A 16545-nucleotide genomic window follows, 5' to 3' on the forward strand; every position below is an offset into this window, starting at 1 on the left:
ATGGAAACAATTCCATTACTCAGGGGAAAGTGGCTGCCCCCGGGCGCTACCACAGTCCCCGCGGGGGGGCGGGACCGTTCTCCCCCCGCCGGCCCGCGCTTGGTAGGTGCGGCCGGCGTCCTTCGCGGTTGCCGTGGCAACGGGGGGGGGGGTGGGGGGGGTGCGACACGTCCGGGAATGGGCCCGGAACCGGGAATGAGCCGGGAACAGACGGGTGAGAGGGACAGGGACAGGGAATGAGCCGGGAATGATCCGGGAACAGAGGGGTGAGAGGGACAGGGACAGGGAATGAGCCGGGAATGATCCGGGAACAGAGGGGTGAGAGGGACAGGGACAGGGAATGATCCGGGAACAGAGGGGTGAGAGGGACAGGGACCGGGAATGAGCCGGGAACAGAGGGGTGAGAGGGACAGGGACAGGGAATGAGCCGGGAACAGAGGGGTGAGAGGGACAGGGACAGGGAATGAGCCGGGAATGATCCGGGAACAGAGGGGTGAGAGGGACAGGGACAGGGAATGATCCGGGAACAGAGGGGTGAGAGGGACAGGGACAGGGGAGAGGGGACAGGGAGACGGGACAGGGGAACAGGAGAGGGGAGAGGGACAGGGACACAGGAGAGGGGACTGTGACTAAGGCACATTTCAGCACAAAACACTCCTTTTCCTCCCTCCCACTTCACCTTGGGAATGTCTGGCAGTGCAAATGACTGCTGAGCGCTTCAGCCGAGTGTAAAGAAAACTCTCATCCTAATTCAGAAAGAGCTCCAGTTCTCACTGTGTTCCCTGTCACACCTTCTTGCTGCTTTTACATGTCCAGGGGGTATAAAGTTGCATAAAGAGAACAAACAAAATTCATTGTAACTCTCAAAAGTTCACAGATAACAGATGCTTTGCCTCAGCTTCATTTTCTTTGTCGCAAGCTGGTTCTGTGTTCTTTGTTGCCATCAATAGTGGAGATTTCGTAGCAATAAATCCTGTATTTGATATGTAGAGACCTTGATATTACTGCTTAAAGGAAAATCAGTGGGACAGATGAGAATAAAGAGTTGTCTGAACAACAGAAGGTCAAATTCTGAGCCTAAGCCAATGGCAGTACCCAAAACTCAGCTTTTAAATATTATGACAAGGTAACAATGTTTTATGTTTGTGTGTTCTCCAAACACAGAGCTGGTGTAAGCCAAACTCGGGATGAATTCTTCAAATGTGAAACACATTTCAGTCTCTTCCCCACACACTTACAACATGAATAACATCCATGTCCCTCCAAAAGTCCTCATGCCACCCGTTTTCCAACCTGCGAGTTGGGAAAGGGCGTCTGGAAGGGATGGGAGCTCTGCCTCCAGTTCGGATGATTCCCAGGAATCCGACTCCAAGAGCCTGGCAGAAGAGAGGCAGTACCAGCTGGGACTCCAGCAGAGGATCCTGGAAAACGAGGGGCTGGTAGGGCTGGATCCTGATGACATCCTGGAGGATGACAGCTTGGAAGAGGACAGCTTGGAGGAGATGAGTTCGGGAGAGAAAGGAGCTGAGCATGACACAAATTATAAAGGAAAACAAAAGAATTATGGCAGTGGAAGGTAAGGTTTAAACTTCAGTGGAGTAGAATAATTCTGACACTTTAAAACCCTGTGTTCCTCAATGCCACATTTAAACATTCTTCAGAAAGCATTAACTCGGTACGTAAAATAAAATTGAATATCCTGTCATATGCGTGGAAGGTTTAACCCTGGATAAATTGGGAATAATTCTGGAGTTTAAAGGGATTACATTAAACCCGAAGTAATAACAATGTGCAGTTTCAATTTAATAGTCTACTTAAAATAAAATGACAAACAAATGAAGGCTAAATGATTAATAGCATGCTTTTATTCACCTCCTCAACAAGCAAAATGGCCAGTTATTGAATATTTTATTGTGAGTGCAAATGATGTTAATTGTACTAGAAACATGCTCTAATTTTTAGTAATTTTTTTGGACTGAATACTGTGCTGAATGCGAGGCTCTTCATTAAATGGAAATTTGATTTTATTTTGTTTGAACTTAGCCCAGTAAGTACTCCAGTGCAGTCCATTAAGCAGAGCAAATATCACAGCATATACATATGAAACCCCCTCTCTACATCCATTACCAACCTCGGAATTTGAAGAGGAAATGCTGCATCTGCTGTCTGCTCACCACACTTTTGTTGAGGAGCACAGAGTCCATCTAACCTCCCCATCGAGCTGGGGGCAGGAATAAAAGGTGCCCTTTTTGTCTGGGGATGATTAGGGATGAAGGAGCTCTTCACACTCATTTTGTCTCCGCGCGGTGACCTGGGCTGAGTCCCACAATTGGGTTCTGTGCACACATTTCAGCACAAAGGGACTCTTTAGCATTATCCTCTGCCATTTCAATCATTGCAATTAGCTCACATATTTCTGTACTCACTTCAAAACAGCCTCACCTCGTTCTGTTTACCTGCAGTGCCTGCCAGCTGGGAATAATGATGTTTTCCCTGCTGGAAATCAGCTCCAGGATACCGTGGCACCAATGCTCACCTGGAAAGCAAAAACAAACAGATTATTTTGTTATTAGGAGCCACTTGAAACATAGGCAGAGGCATGGAACTCACTGAGAAAGGGGGAATAAATGATTTAGGGAAATGTTAATATCATTAACTAGGCCACACTATGGGGAATCCAGCAGATTTCTTTAATAGGAGCTGAAGAATCAACCAGATTTCAGTGCCTGTAAATGTCCCTCTGGCAGATTCACCAAGAAACCAGGGCTGTGCTGCAGGTCCAGGGAAGAGAAAAACAGTGTTAAAAGCTTTTTTCTCCCTCATTCCTTCCTCTTGCCACTGCCTGCACATCTCTTGGAAGCCTATTTGGATGTATTTGACTCCTGTAGTTGGTTTTCCTCCCATTGGATCAGATCTGAAATCAGAAATTGGATCAATTGTGGGGTTTTTTAAGGCAGAGCATCTGGCTTTGCTTTATGACAAATGTGATTCAGAGCAAGAATTTGGCAACTCCTTAAAAAAATAGGCAAACTCACAGATCTCTCTGATTTGTGTTTTCCTACTCTTATCTCAATCACAGCTTGCTTTATAATAAAAAGTGGTATTAAGTCTTTTATAGATGGAGATTTTTATCAAAGCATCATGGTGTTTCATGGGAATGAGAAGAGAAAATAAGAATACAGAGCTGGAGGCTATTCTTGCTTGGACAGCCTCAAAGGGACACTTGAGAGACTGATTTTACCAGGAATTTCACTTTTATTTCACTCAGCAGAGTCTTTGAAGAAGGAACAACACAGGCTACCTTTTGCAGACTGTATAATTTTAAGGAAGCAACAAAATAATGCAATTTATCGTTTCACCTTTTAGCTGATTCTGCTAAGATTTACAATTTCTATGCCAAATTTGGGATAATGATTGTAATCCACTGTGATCTGAATGGGAGATCAATTTATCATTCACTGATGATGAAGATTAAAAAGGAAGAGGAAGCCTTGCCTAAATTTTCTCCTAAAAAATACTTCATAAAACTGTTCTGATCCTGATCCCATACTGAACACACTGAAATAATTCATTTGGCCACAGCAGGACATCTGTTTACACACTGAAATAATACAGAATTTGTACAATTTATGCAGAAATAATTCGGTGTTTGTTTTTTAATTAGGAAAAAACAGCCTGTGGACAAATATTCCAACCTGAGGTACAAACCTCACTGGAAGAGAACAAAAAAGGGAGCAGAATTTTTTAAGGCAGAGAAAGCATCCCAAGCTTCTGGAGGAAGCAGTGAGGACTTCTCACTGGATTCATTTTACCTCCATTCTGATGGCTCCTCAGAAAATAATCAACAGGAGGCAAAGACCCAGGATTCACTCTCAGAATTATTCAGCTTTCATGGAGCAAATGTTGTGGCCAGCAATGAACCTGATGGGCCACAAGCCAAAAGGAGGGAACCTGCAGAAGGATTTCATTCCAGAGATAATCCTGGCCGTGCTTTTCCTCCTGAAATTCAACAAGATCCACCCCAAAGAGCAAAAAAAAACTTTGTGAAGAAAAATAAACGGACTTTAGGGTTACAGTCAGAGAAGAGAAATTCCTACCTTGAGCTGCACAATAAGAAGCAGCAAGTTCTTCACAGGCAGGTGGGTAAATTTATATATTCCCTAATTTGTATGGGCTAAGGTTTGTCTGGAGTTAAACTCTCAGCTGTGCAGAGGAGAGAAGCAGATTTGAAATCCACCATGCAAGTGGCAACTTCTGATTTCCAGGGAGAATCTTTTTCACCCTTTATGGAATAATTGACAAATCTCCAGTTACTCCCAAGCCCAGTGATGGCCACATTCCAGCTGCCTGTTGCTGGCCAGGAAAGTGGCACAGATCTCACAGATCTCTAGTTTTTAATCTTGATGCTTAGGAAATTCTGTCTTCCTTTCCTGGCATCTGCCTTGCCCCTCAGCAGTGGGTCTTTTTATGCTGCCTCTCATTTTTTCTGCTTGGCCAACATGAGTTTGATAATGATTCTCTCTAATGCTAATGGCTTATTCCAGGTTTTGGTCAGTGGAGAAAATGCAAAACTGGGTTGGAAAGATCCCTAAAGCCCATCCCATCCTACCCCCTGCCATGGGCAGGGACACCTCCCACCATCCCAGGCTGCTCCCAGCCCCATCCAACCTGGCCTTGGGCACTGCCAGGGATCCAGGGGCAGCCCCAGCTGCTCTGGGCACTCTGTGCCAGGGCCTGCCCACCCTCCCAGGGAACAATTCCTTCCCAATATCCCATCCATCCCTGCCCTCTGGCACTGGGAAGCCATTCCCTGTGTCCTGTCCCTCCATGCCTTGTCCCCAGTCCCTCTCCAGCTCTCCTGGATCCCCTTTAGGCCCTGCAAGGGGCTCTGAGCTCTCCCTGGAGCCTTCTCCTCTCCAGGTGAGCACCCCCAGCTCTCCCAGCCTGGCTCCAGAGGGGCTCCAGCCCATGGAGCAGCTCCATGATTTCCTCTGGACCATGCTTGGCCTTGAACTCCATGAGATTTCCATGGGCTGATATCCCAAGCCTGTCAAGATCCCAGACCAAATCTGATATTGGACATCAGCACTTGTGTCTGGAAGTCCTGACCGGCTGCACAGTGTCAGCCAACTTGTGGGAAGGTTCGAGTGGAAATGTAATTACAGTTCCTAATGAACCATTATAAACGAGTTTATTGCTTTCCCTTGCTACTTATTATGCAGAATGGGAAGGGGGGGGATCACTGAATCACTCCACACAGAAAATTCTTACCTTGGAAAGCTCCAGGGACTCTGTGCTTCAAGTGACACCTCTGCCAAGGCTAATGAAGAGTTGACACAACATTAGAGGGAATTTTCTGACTACATTCCAGTGGCAGGAATGATGGACAAGATTTTTTTTCTAGCAGAGCTATTAAGAGCACTTGGTTTTTTCAGTTCTAATTTGAATGATGGTAAAAATAATGAATGTAGATGGATGCTGATTAGAGCTATGTTGATATGATTATATTTTCTATTCAGGGAATTCTGGAAATCTTGCCTATCCAAGTGCTGGAGACAGGGATAAGGACTTCATTGTGCAGACACTGTTCAAAAATATGAAATAGGCAAAGGAATCTGTTAAAATCAGGGCTATGAGATTGCCTTGCTGCAGTGGCCATGGGGACAGCAGAGGTGTGACACAGCAAGGGCCGGGCAGTGGGTAGGGAAGTGAGTTCCTAACCTGGACAAGTCAATACAGCTGCAACTGCTTGTTTTCCAGCAAAGTTGTGGACTTCCCATCCCTGGAAGTGTTCCAGGACCAGGCTTGGAGCAACCTGGGCTAGTGGAAGGTGTCCCTGCCCATGGCAGGGGGTGGAACAAGAGGAGCTTTAAGGTCCTTTCCCACCCAAGCATTCCATAATTGTGTGATTCCACGAGCAGCATCACCACCTGCTGTCAGCCACCTTTGGATTTGCTGCAGCACAGGCAGAAGTATTTACTTATCCCTAACCAGGATATCCATGGCTCAGTCTTGTTGGGAGGGGTGAAAAAAGGCCTGAGGGGAGCATCCTATTAAAATGAAAATCCAGGTGCCAACTTTGGTCACCTCACCTGGAAAACTGCATCCAAAGTGCAAAACCACCAAGTATGTGCAGAAATAAATGAGCCACATGTCACCAGTCAAACTGTTGTTTCCTAGACTGGATTATTTTGAGCTTTGCAGGGGGTTGAAGCTGGATTTATTGGTTTGCTCACTGCTGGCTGCCAGGGGCTGGGGTGATGAGGGAGTGTTTACTGTGAGGGCAGGACTTGGTGCACAGCTGACATAACACGAGTTAAAATATTTGCAGCCTCGGTCTGCAAGATTTACAGCTGTGCTGGATGTACCAAAACACACCAGAAACCCGTGCTGATCTGTATATTTACTAATTTCTGTAGCATTTTATATAGCACCAAGTTCTTTGCAGTGTTGCCTGGTTCTTAACGAACCCCATGATGAGTTTCTCTGAGAGAGAGAGAGAGAGAGGCAAAAAGAGAAGTAGTGGCCCAATCTAGCTCAGCTGTGCTCAATCTGAGTTGCTTTCCTACCTCCAAGCCCCTTACTTCAAAGCCAGGAACATAATGTACAATTTTTTAATGGCTCTAGACCAAGGCACTCAGACTCTGTGTGCACTGAGCCTTCCCTCGGTGTAAACACCTAATCAAGATTGCCTGTGCTTCAACAATAGCAGCCAAATGCAATTCGAGAACCACAAGCCTTTGAAGTCCTCCCTGCAAAGGCTGGTTTGCCAGTCTGGGATAATGACATGCCATGATTGCTGTCTTTGTTGTATCTTTTCAGTGGAGAAGCAATTATGGGCCTCAATTTAACAGAATAGGCATTACACAGCTTATGATTCTCAAAATGCAATTTCATTTGATCATTTTCTCAATTTGATTGGTATTAATAGAATGGTTCACAAAAAAAAAAAAAAAAAATGCTGGCAGAGGTTGTGTCCTGTTCCTCTTTCAAAGAGATAACGTAGAAGTATGTTTTACCTGCCCAGCACTCCATCCATGCACTGAGTCAGTTGGTTCCACCAAAAACATCTTATTCACTGCAAAGCTCTGTCTGTCCACAGCTCAGGAAAACCTCTGTGGCATTTTTTTAATTTTCTTGTGAATTTTTCCAGTCACAACTAATGGGATTTGCATTGTATTTGGAGCTATGAGGTCACCCATAAACTCAGCAATAAACCCTGCCCACCTTTTCTTAGCTGGCCTAATCTCTTAGCCCCAAAGTGAGAGGTTCAGCTTCCCACATTTTCTTCCCACTGATGATTTGCAGTTGATAATTCTCTTGGTCATAAATATGTTCTCAGTGCAGGTTTTCCTGTGGGGCTACTCTGCAGGGGAGCAGAGGTTCCTGTGCCACAGTCCCCTATCACAGTGACACTGCCCAACACACTTCATCAACTACAATACTCGGCAAGATAGTTTGGGACAAAAAATTAAATTAAAAAAACGTTAAAAATTGGATTTCCAGCACTTTCATAGATTAAAAAAAAATTTAAGTATTTCAAGAAAATTTTTAATTATTGCTATATTTACAAGGGTATCACCTGGCTTTGTGCAGTGCCACCAACCACCCTCAAAAACTTGCTCCAGTTCAATTTCCAGCCGTGGTTATCCCACAACTGTGGCCACGTGAAGATATCCTTGTTTGCGAGCTTGTTTTGCCGAGCTCTGTGCATCCCATGCTTTATTTCTGCAGCTCCTCGTTGTGCTTTTCACCCCCCATTACTGTGTTTTGCCAGCTTTTCCTGCAAGCCTCTCTTGTTGAGGCCTGGGATGTGTCTGATTGCCTGGCCAGGGATGGTTTCTGGTTGTTTTTCTGTTATTAGGTGCATCCAGTGGCTCTCATAGAAATGGAGGAGCCCAGGCATTTGAGAGGTACAAGAAGGTTTCTGTGCTGCACACTTCTTGCAATTTTCCTTTCCTTTCTTCCTCTTAAAAGTAGAAGGAACCCTCCCTCCCAGCTGTGAGTTGGGTTTTGCTTCTTTTTCTCTTTTGGCCGTTTCTCTCCTTGTTACCCATTCTACAGAGCCAAACTGTAGCATTTTCATTTTAATAGGATGCAAATTATTTCTCATCATTTCCCCCAAGATTTTGAAATCCTTTCATCTGGTTGTGCTGTGACCATGAACATTCTTGGTTTTTAGGTTACAGATCCTACACCAGCTGATGAAGAACCACTCCAGGGTGTCCCAGCATTCCAGACTGGGAAGATGAAGCCTGAAGACAATGGGTACCCAAAAGGACAGCAGCTCAAGGTTCCTTTTCAAGAGAATTTGATAACTGAAATTCAATAAATTTAATAATTGAAATATATCTATAAAAGCACTGAATTTGAATGTTTAAAACTGTCATCTTGTTGCTTTTAAAGTCCCTATTACTGACAAGAAATCCTTAAATATACCTCAATAGGTAATCACTATCATTTAATGCATGTGTGCTTTATATACTGAATGCATTTAAAGCAAAATGCCAAGAAATTCTGAGCTCACAGCATCTATTATTATCTATTATTATTTTTTTAGGAGATTATTTGGTTGATAATCTAAAATTACAAACTAGTACATGGTTGTGTTTGATGGCTCGGGAGGGTTCTGAGCCAGAACTTCACTGTTTGTGCCTTATTTGTCCCCTAAAATTAAGGGGGAGTTAATTAATTAATTACCAGAAACCAGAAAATGTTCCAAGCAGAAGTTGCACTCGCTTCCTCCACACTCCTCAGTCTATAAATCTGATTTATGCTGGCCTTCAAACCAATGCAGTCATCCAGTCTTTGGAGCAATAAAGGGACCAGGTTATCATCACTGATAAAAAACCCAGGGTTATTATTGGCAAACCCAGTTAGTCTCTGTGTGCTGCAAGGATCTGAAGTGATCCAGGCACTGTTTAAATTCTGGAATTTCAAGACTGGGATTTGCAGTGCTATAAAATACAAGCAGGATTTTATGCTGCTGTTCACTGGGAAAGATTTGCTTTCTCCATGGCATTTCAGAATGAAGTAGGTATTTATTTATTTCATTGTTTAAATGGGGAAACATTGGCCTGCTCCCAGTTGGGCTCTGGCCAAAATTATTATCTATTTAGGAGATTATTTGGTTGCATTTTCTGGTTTATGGCAATTAATTAACTCCACCTTAATTTTAGGGGACAAATAAGGCACAAACAGTGAAGTTCTGGCTCAGAATCCTCCCAAACCATCAAACACAACCATGTACTAGTTTGTAATTTTAGATTATCAACCATATAATCTCCTAAATAGATAATAATTTTGGCAGGAGCCAAACTGGGAGCAGGCCAAAATAGATAATTCCACAGTGTGCCAGGACATGAAGCTCCAGGAGTCAGGATTCCAAGGGCTAAAGCTCTTCCCAAAACCTCCTGGAGTTGTGTGGATTTCACATCTACCATTAACCAGTTATTCTGAGTGCATTTGCCCCTTGCTGACTGCAAGGGTTGCTCACAAAAGAACCCCAGAGGGACAGGAGGGTGGGGAGGAGGATTTCAGCCCTGACAGAGATTTAATGGGCTGAGAATGGATTTGTGGAATCCAAGTCTTTCCTCCAAGTGGGCAACACCTGATGCTGTAATTGGAAAGTGATGAATTTTAATGAATTTTGGGTTTAGAGTGTGGCAGTTTGGCTCTAAACAGTAGTCCTGGTGTGCTTAAGTTCTTGAATTTTTATCATCTGGGTTATGTTTATCAGGGAGGAGTGCTTGGTTTAGAAGTAAAATTATTGATATCATTGGCATCAGTCTGTTCTACCATGGGCCAGTCTAACAGTATGTACAAAGCCATTTTTCCCTGAAATTTGGTACATAAAAAGCAAGAACTGATTTGATTTTTGGAGCATTTTTTCCAAGTGGTTGACAGGGAGCTACCACCAGTCCACAAGGTTAGACCTGGGCACTTCAGGGCACCTATTTTTGCACCTCATGCAGATAAAACTCCCTCAATCCACATTTACCACATCTGGTTTGCATCTGCAGGGACCTGTTTGTATCCATTAAGCAAAGTCTTGATGCAGAATTATTCACGGTGCAGCACCTGAATAACGTCTCTGCTTCTGTTCTGGACTGAGGGTTCCTCCAGATTTGAATTTTGGGTTAAGTCCAGCCATGAGCAGGGTTAGATGCAAGCAGCACGGAGGGATTTTGATGTGTGTAATGAAACTTCTTAAGGAATATCTGAAATCTGAAATTCACCCAGCTGTTGGTAACTTGTTTCAGGAGCAGCACAAGTTCTCCCAGACAAGTAAAACAGAATCCAACCAGACTCTCAATGGAAGAGCTTTTCCAAGGAACGACAGCCAGCAACTCCCAGGAGGAGCAGCAGAAGCAAAGTCTTGGCACCAGCAAATCCCAGGATTTCAGGCTGCTCCCAGTGCAGTGGAGCAGGACAGCAGCACAGCGCTGCAGGAATGTCTGAATCCAAGCTCTTCTGTTGGCTCTGGCCCAGCAGAAAAATCCAAAACTGGCTTAAATAATTTCCCAAATGCAACTCACCCAGATTTTACCACATCTACCTATCGTTTTCTCCCAATATTCCGTAATTTTAACCCAGCAGAGGATTTATACCCAGAATATCCCAGCAAGGAGAGCAAGAAACACCAGCATGAGTCTCCACATGGAATTCCACGGCAACACTCAACCAGCCACATCCCTGGGCAGCATTTTTCCAGGGATAACAGCACTGGTGGCCAGGCACATCCAAAATTCAGGAGTATTTCATCTATTTTTAATGCAAGTTTTCAAGAAAGGGTGAAGGATCAAGCACCACTTCAAGATTTCAGAAATCATATTCATGAGGATAACAGGTATCAGCACAGTTGGTGGTAAGGATATAAGTGATAAAATGATGTTATCATAACGCTGTGATGCCCAAAAAATGAACAAATGGACAAGAAAATGCTTTAAAGTCTGAAGTATAAAGTTATCTTGCTACAAACCTGCCGTTATGATTTGCTACTAATTGAAGATTCATTGTAGCTACTGCTTTTTAAATGTGGCATTGGAAAAGGACAGTTCTGTCCTCCAGGCATGGAATTTTCCCCAGTTGAAATTTTCCTTCTAGGAGGCTGGGAGGAAAAGTTTAAAATACAGATAGGAAAGGGGATTGTGCATAAATTGAGAGTTTGTAGCAAAATTGGTTTTTCAGGGTGAATATCCAGGGTCCATCCTGTCCCTAAAGGGGAGAGCCGGAAAATCCTGAGTCATGTAGAATTTCACCTGTCTTGATTTAAAAAAATGAAGTTTTTATTTCAAATAAACAAATAATTCTTTCAGTACTCAGCAGGCCTGATCCAAGCCTTTCGTTGGCTTCAGCTACTTTTGCATCAGGTTGAAATTTCAAGTTTTTCCATTTATTTTCCATACACTTGGGTGCAAGCAAAGTCATTTATTGGGAAATCCCCATCTTCCCATCTCCATGTTCCCATATGCCATGTTCAGGTTGTTTGTTGAACTCCCTGCTGTGTGTAAATGAAGGTTTTTACTCTTTCCCCCTCATTTTTAAGGCTTTTTCTATGTTTTGTTCACAGTTCGCCAACAGCCTCTTGTGGAACCTCCCACTTTACAGAAATGGAGCAACATCAGCCAGGAATTTCTGGTTTAAGAGATGATTTTGCTGACAAGTGGTTGTGGAGTTTGCTCCCACCTGCCGTGTCCCAGGTACAGGGGGGTTCACAGGGAAATTCAGGAAGAGCTGAAGGAAATCCGAGGAAAATGAGACGAAGCAACTCAGAAGGATCTCTCCTGCCAATGGAAAAGCAAAACCAGCCCAGAGCCAGCAAGAAGGTGAGAAAATAGATGTGGGTTGGGTGGTTTAAGATTTCTATGCCTCCTCTAACATTTTTCCTTAATAATCCAAAGTTCTTTGTGGAAAAAAAAGTGATGAGAACAGAGAAATATTTCATTGTTACAGGAAGCACATGGACACCCAGCAGAGAAATAAAAGTCATGGAACAAAGGTAGAAACAGACACTGAAATCATTTTAGTCCAAAGAGCAAATGGATCCACCAGCTCTCCCTGGGTCAGTCTGGATTAGCTCCAGGGACACACAGAGCTGTGTTTGTCCCATAAGTTATCCACAGATAAAATTATTTAGGATCAGGCTGGAGCAGCAGGCAGCCTGGCCTCAGATCTGAGCCATCCATTATCCTGCTCATGCTCATTTGCTGGCCAGCTCAAATCTCCTGCTTTCCAAGGGATTCCAACCCCAAACTTGGAGGATTTGTAAAGCTAACAGCATAAACATTATTCCAAGCCTCCTGATGATCCCATTTGGGTCCTTATTAAAACTTGGATCTCTTTGTCTCCTCTGTGTGTCCACTTTTCCTGGTGTCAGCACTTAACACAGCTGCAGGGGGACACCAGAGAGCTGTCCATGACCAATTAAATGTTTAAGAAGTTTGCTTCAAGTCTCAGGGCAGACAAACTAAGCTGGAATAATTATTCCTGTGTTTCATCCAGGAGGCAGTTTGGGTATTGCTGCCTGAGTGCCTCTAAGAAGAATTATCAGGATTATGATGGTAACTGAAGGGCAGATTTCCTTCCCTTTCTGTTCAAACCTTTGTTTCTTGTCCTGTGTTTGTGGCAGTTTTCTCACGCTTCACATGTGAGGAATGCACAGAGAATCTGTTTGTGTCTCCCAGGAAAATCCAGCTTTTCCTCATAAACAAATGCACTCATGCTCATTGCAAAAGCAAGAAAACCCGGGTTTTGTGGGACACAGCTAAATGTACTCCTCAGAGTGGCTAAAATCAAAAATTAGTGAGTTGTAGCATGTAAGAGTAGGGATAGCTGACACAAAGAAACCTCAAATAGGAAATTTAGTGCTTAGAATTCATTTCTCTGCAGTTGAGTTCAGCTTGAACCTGTGTTTTGAAGAAATGCCCACTTTATTTGCATACAGCAGTTGGTGTTGCTGCATTATTCTGTGGGTGAAATTACTGCAGAGCTGATCACCATGAGCTTCACTGACAAGCATTTAAAACATAATTCCCTTCCAAAAATAATCTAGTGGCCTTGAAAGAGAATAAAAATATTAGGGAGATACTGGGGCCTTTGTGTAATGTCCTGAAGGATTGGAATGGCATCACCCATCACTCCTGCCTTCACTTGTCAAGCTTTGCTGTGCAGCAAAACATGGATTTTTCAGCTGTCTGTGGACAACTTTCCAGTGCAGCTTTGAGAACAAGGAAAGGTTACTGTCACCAACATCACTTGATAATTTTTGCCACCAAAATCGGGTAATTTTACCTTTTTCTCTTACAAGAGTTTCTTTGGAGTCTCATTCTAATCCCATCAAATGGGTGGCTTTGAGCTGTTTCAAAATAAAGCTCACAAAAGGTCATTCTTGATTGAGAAAATATCAGTTTGTGCTTTGGATAATTGGCAATTTCCCACCTGGATCCAAAGGAAATTCTGTGTCGTTTGACTTGTGCCATTAACTCAGTCCTGTTGGCCACTTATTTTAAATGAGACGTGCCAGGGGTAAGGCTGAGATTGCAGATTAAATCCTGGAGTTTCCACTACAAGACTTTCTTTAATGAATCTCTCTGTGAAATCACATCAAGGAAAATCTGTTTGCTGTTTGTTTTTCAGGTGTGTAGCTCAAAATTCTACATCAACCTGAATATGAAGCTTGGAGGCCTCGGACCTGACTATGAAGCAATCAAAGAGAAAGTGAGTGACCCAAAAGTGAATTCAAGCAGGGGAGAATGGCAAAGAAATCACTGCTGAGAAGCAATTTATGATTATCTGGGACTTTATATCCTTGGCTAGCTGGAGATCCTAAAGGAAAATTCAGATAGAAGGAAAGACAAGTGTCCTGGGGATAACTTTAACCCTCTAATTTTTTTAAATCCAGAAATAGGAATTAATCAGGGCTAATTGCTCATCAGGAAAGGACACGCTCCTGTGGCTGAGTTGCCATTCCCAGTGTAAAGATGCATCAGATGTTCAAAGTGGAAGTAAAAGTTGTGTAAGCACAAGAAAATATCTGGCTGCACTCTGGTGAAATGGAGACAGATTGCTCAGGACATTCAGAATAAAGATGGACCTGTCACATTTCTGCTGAGCTCCATCCTCCATTCAGTCCAGGGAAAAGCTCTTAAGAGGGAAAAGCAACTAAAAAAAGCTGTGCCATTTATCAGGGCTTCCTGTTGTGTTCTGCTGAGGGATCAATGGCAAAGCCAGGTTGAACAGCAGCAGAGGTGGGAACGGAATATTGGTGGGAAAAGGGTTTCATTGATGGATCCCTGAGCCATTTAATTCCATAGCCCTTTTCTGCTTTTCTCAGAAACAGAAGCTAAAGCTGCAAAAGGAATATTCCAGGCAGATTAATGAATATAACATGAAAAATATTACTGTGGTTCAGAGGTTTCCTGCAAAACCCCAGGTGTCGTCGGTGTCCAGACAGAAGGTGAGAACTGGGTCCCTTTCAAGGGTATTTCTGCAAGGTGGCAAGTGACAGCCACAGGCTCCAGGAACAAAGCTGTGGAGTTCAGTATCAGAATTCCTCAGTTCCTTGCATTTATTCTCAAACCTAAACCACAAGGAGACAAAACTGCATTGTTTGGGTTCTTTTAGGAGACTTCCCAGACACTCTCTCACCAGGAACATGAGATAATGCAACTCCCCCTGGAGACTTAAGAGGTGCTTCCAAATCCACACAACAAACACAGACCCCAAACCCCACCCCAGGTTAAACCAGGGCTCTGCCACTTCTGGGATTTCTGTCATACTCCTTCCATTCCCTATCCAGGACAGCCTTCCATGTTCCAGGCATCACTTTGCTTTTTAGTTTTGATAGTTCAGTGCAGTAGAGCCTGAGCTTGTCTTGTTCACCTGCAAAACTCCTGCCTGAGGACCAGAGCTTAATGAGACTGGGGAAAAATGTTTATAAATTTATTAGATTTTTGTTGCTCTTCCTTTTTTTAAATAAAAACATTTCTTCAGTGTCGAAGGTGGCCTTCAGTGGTGTCAGGAAGCAAATCTCGGCCTGGGTTATTTTGCAGTCACCACTGAAGCAATCTGGGATTGAATTCTGTCAGAAACAAGATCAGGAATTCAGAGAAACCTTACTCAACCCACCTAAATATTCTTGGAAATGTTGTCCAGGTTTTCTCTTAATCAGTTACCCCAATTTTCCTGGTTTTAGGCTCTGGAATATGCCAAGAAGATTCCAAGACCAAAGACCTTCGTTACGAAGCAACCAGACCAAGAGGTGAAAGAGGAAAGGGCTCTGCCCCAGGCTCCAGCTGGAACCAGTTTACCCCAAATCCCATCCCTGGAATCTTTGTGGAACAGGCACGAGAAGGAGAAGGAAGTTGTGGCTGCTTTCAAAGCCCTTCATATTTTATAGGTGTTTGGGAAATCTTAGCGATCTCTTCAAGGCAAAAATGCCTGAATTGTTTTATTTTGAGCCATTATGACCATCACATCTTGATTTCCCAGCCCACTGAAATTTAAACTGCCTTAAGCCTAACCATTTTTAAATGTTAGAATTGGTTCTAGCTGTACCTATTTTGTTTAATAAATTGACCATTTGCATTTATAGCACTTTAAATCTGGTCCTCTGTTCTTTTTCTTTGAACTAAATAATCCAGAAATTGCATCTTTCAGAGCAATCAGCTCCTGCCTTGTCACAGCTGGATCATTTTTAAACATATAAGCATACAGACATAGCTACAAAACATTAAAAATAAACTTCTGTTTCATCTGATCATCTTAACCCAGGCAGTATTTCTCTTTCTGAAGTGCAGATGAGACTTTTGGCCAGAAATAAAGGCAAAAAAACCCCCATTGCTACTAAAAAAGAGAACAAAATTATGCACCAAACGCAGCAGCTGGTAATGACACAATGTTAATTATTGAACTGTTACTCTGTTACCTCTCAGTGAAGACTTTCCACATCAAGCCCAAAATGTTGAAGCTTCATCTGGGACAGGAAAATTCCAAGCAAGTCCTGGCTGAGCATGCAGAGAATCTGGGATTAACCAGGAGCAGTTGGAAAATATATTGGGTAACTAAGGATAATTGAGAGCTGCATGTTTGAGAGGAAAGAGCTTTTAACAGATTAAGGCTGTAAAAATAGCAACAAACAGATGGGTTTCTTAGGATGCTTCCATTTCTTTAACTTAGTAAATTATGAATTAAGCCAGCATATGAAATGTGATTAGAGCACACAGCAAGGGAATTTGAGTTAAAATCTGGAAAAGAGGCTGGGTAAAAGGGAAAAAAAAAAAAGCCCCAACCACCTTGAGATGGTGTGGAATTGCTTTATCCCGTTTATTTGGTCCCTTTTTTTATGGGAGGCTCCCAATTTAACATAGGGAAAAGTGATCCCCACCCTGCCCTTCCTCATGGCAAAGGGGCAGGGCCTTGCTTTAAACCCCTCCTGACACCCCTGAGGGCAGGAACCTCCCCTCCACCTCCTGAATCAGCCTCTTGGGCTCACAGCTGGGGCTTGAGGGCATTTTTTGGGAATGTTGAGAAATACTGAGAATA

At 43.3% G+C, this 16545-nt stretch overlaps 1 protein-coding gene and 1 long non-coding RNA gene across 2 annotated transcripts; one reads left to right on the forward strand and one right to left on the reverse strand.

Moving 5' to 3' along the window:
• Positions 1 to 162: 162 nt before the first annotated feature.
• JHY (junctional cadherin complex regulator) lies at positions 163 to 15580 on the forward strand. The gene is made up of 9 exons (XM_039565050.1): positions 163 to 214; positions 1165 to 1576; positions 3665 to 4139; positions 8183 to 8293; positions 10263 to 10849; positions 11573 to 11828; positions 13639 to 13719; positions 14336 to 14458; positions 15197 to 15580. The coding sequence occupies exons 2-9, from the start codon at positions 1188 to 1190 to the stop codon at positions 15398 to 15400; spliced, it is 2226 nt and encodes a 741-aa protein (XP_039420984.1). The 5' UTR covers positions 163 to 214; positions 1165 to 1187; the 3' UTR covers positions 15401 to 15580.
• On the reverse strand, positions 1438 to 16008 carry LOC109145210. Its single transcript, XR_002046491.2, has 3 exons — positions 15929 to 16008; positions 2443 to 2536; positions 1438 to 1524 (listed from the first exon to the last, which is right to left on the reverse strand). It is a non-coding gene; the product is annotated as an uncharacterized LOC109145210 (long non-coding RNA).
• Between the last annotated feature and the right edge of the window lie 537 nt (positions 16009 to 16545).

Source organism: Corvus cornix, chromosome 24 (genome assembly GCF_000738735.6).
Source record: "Corvus cornix cornix isolate S_Up_H32 chromosome 24, ASM73873v5, whole genome shotgun sequence".
Taxonomy (NCBI): Eukaryota; Metazoa; Chordata; class Aves; order Passeriformes; family Corvidae; genus Corvus; species Corvus cornix.

Bases quoted from the DNA above. Each gene is read 5' to 3' on its own strand.
- JHY (XM_039565050.1), top strand. From the start codon at position 1,188: ATGAATTCTTCAAATGTGAAACACATTTCAGTCTCTTCCCCACACACT. The intron at 13,720-14,335 runs GTGAGTGACCCA...TGCTTTTCTCAG, and splicing joins ATGAAGCAATCAAAGAGAAA to AAACAGAAGCTAAAGCTGCA. The intron at 14,459-15,196 runs GTGAGAACTGGG...TCCTGGTTTTAG, and splicing joins CGTCGGTGTCCAGACAGAAG to GCTCTGGAATATGCCAAGAA.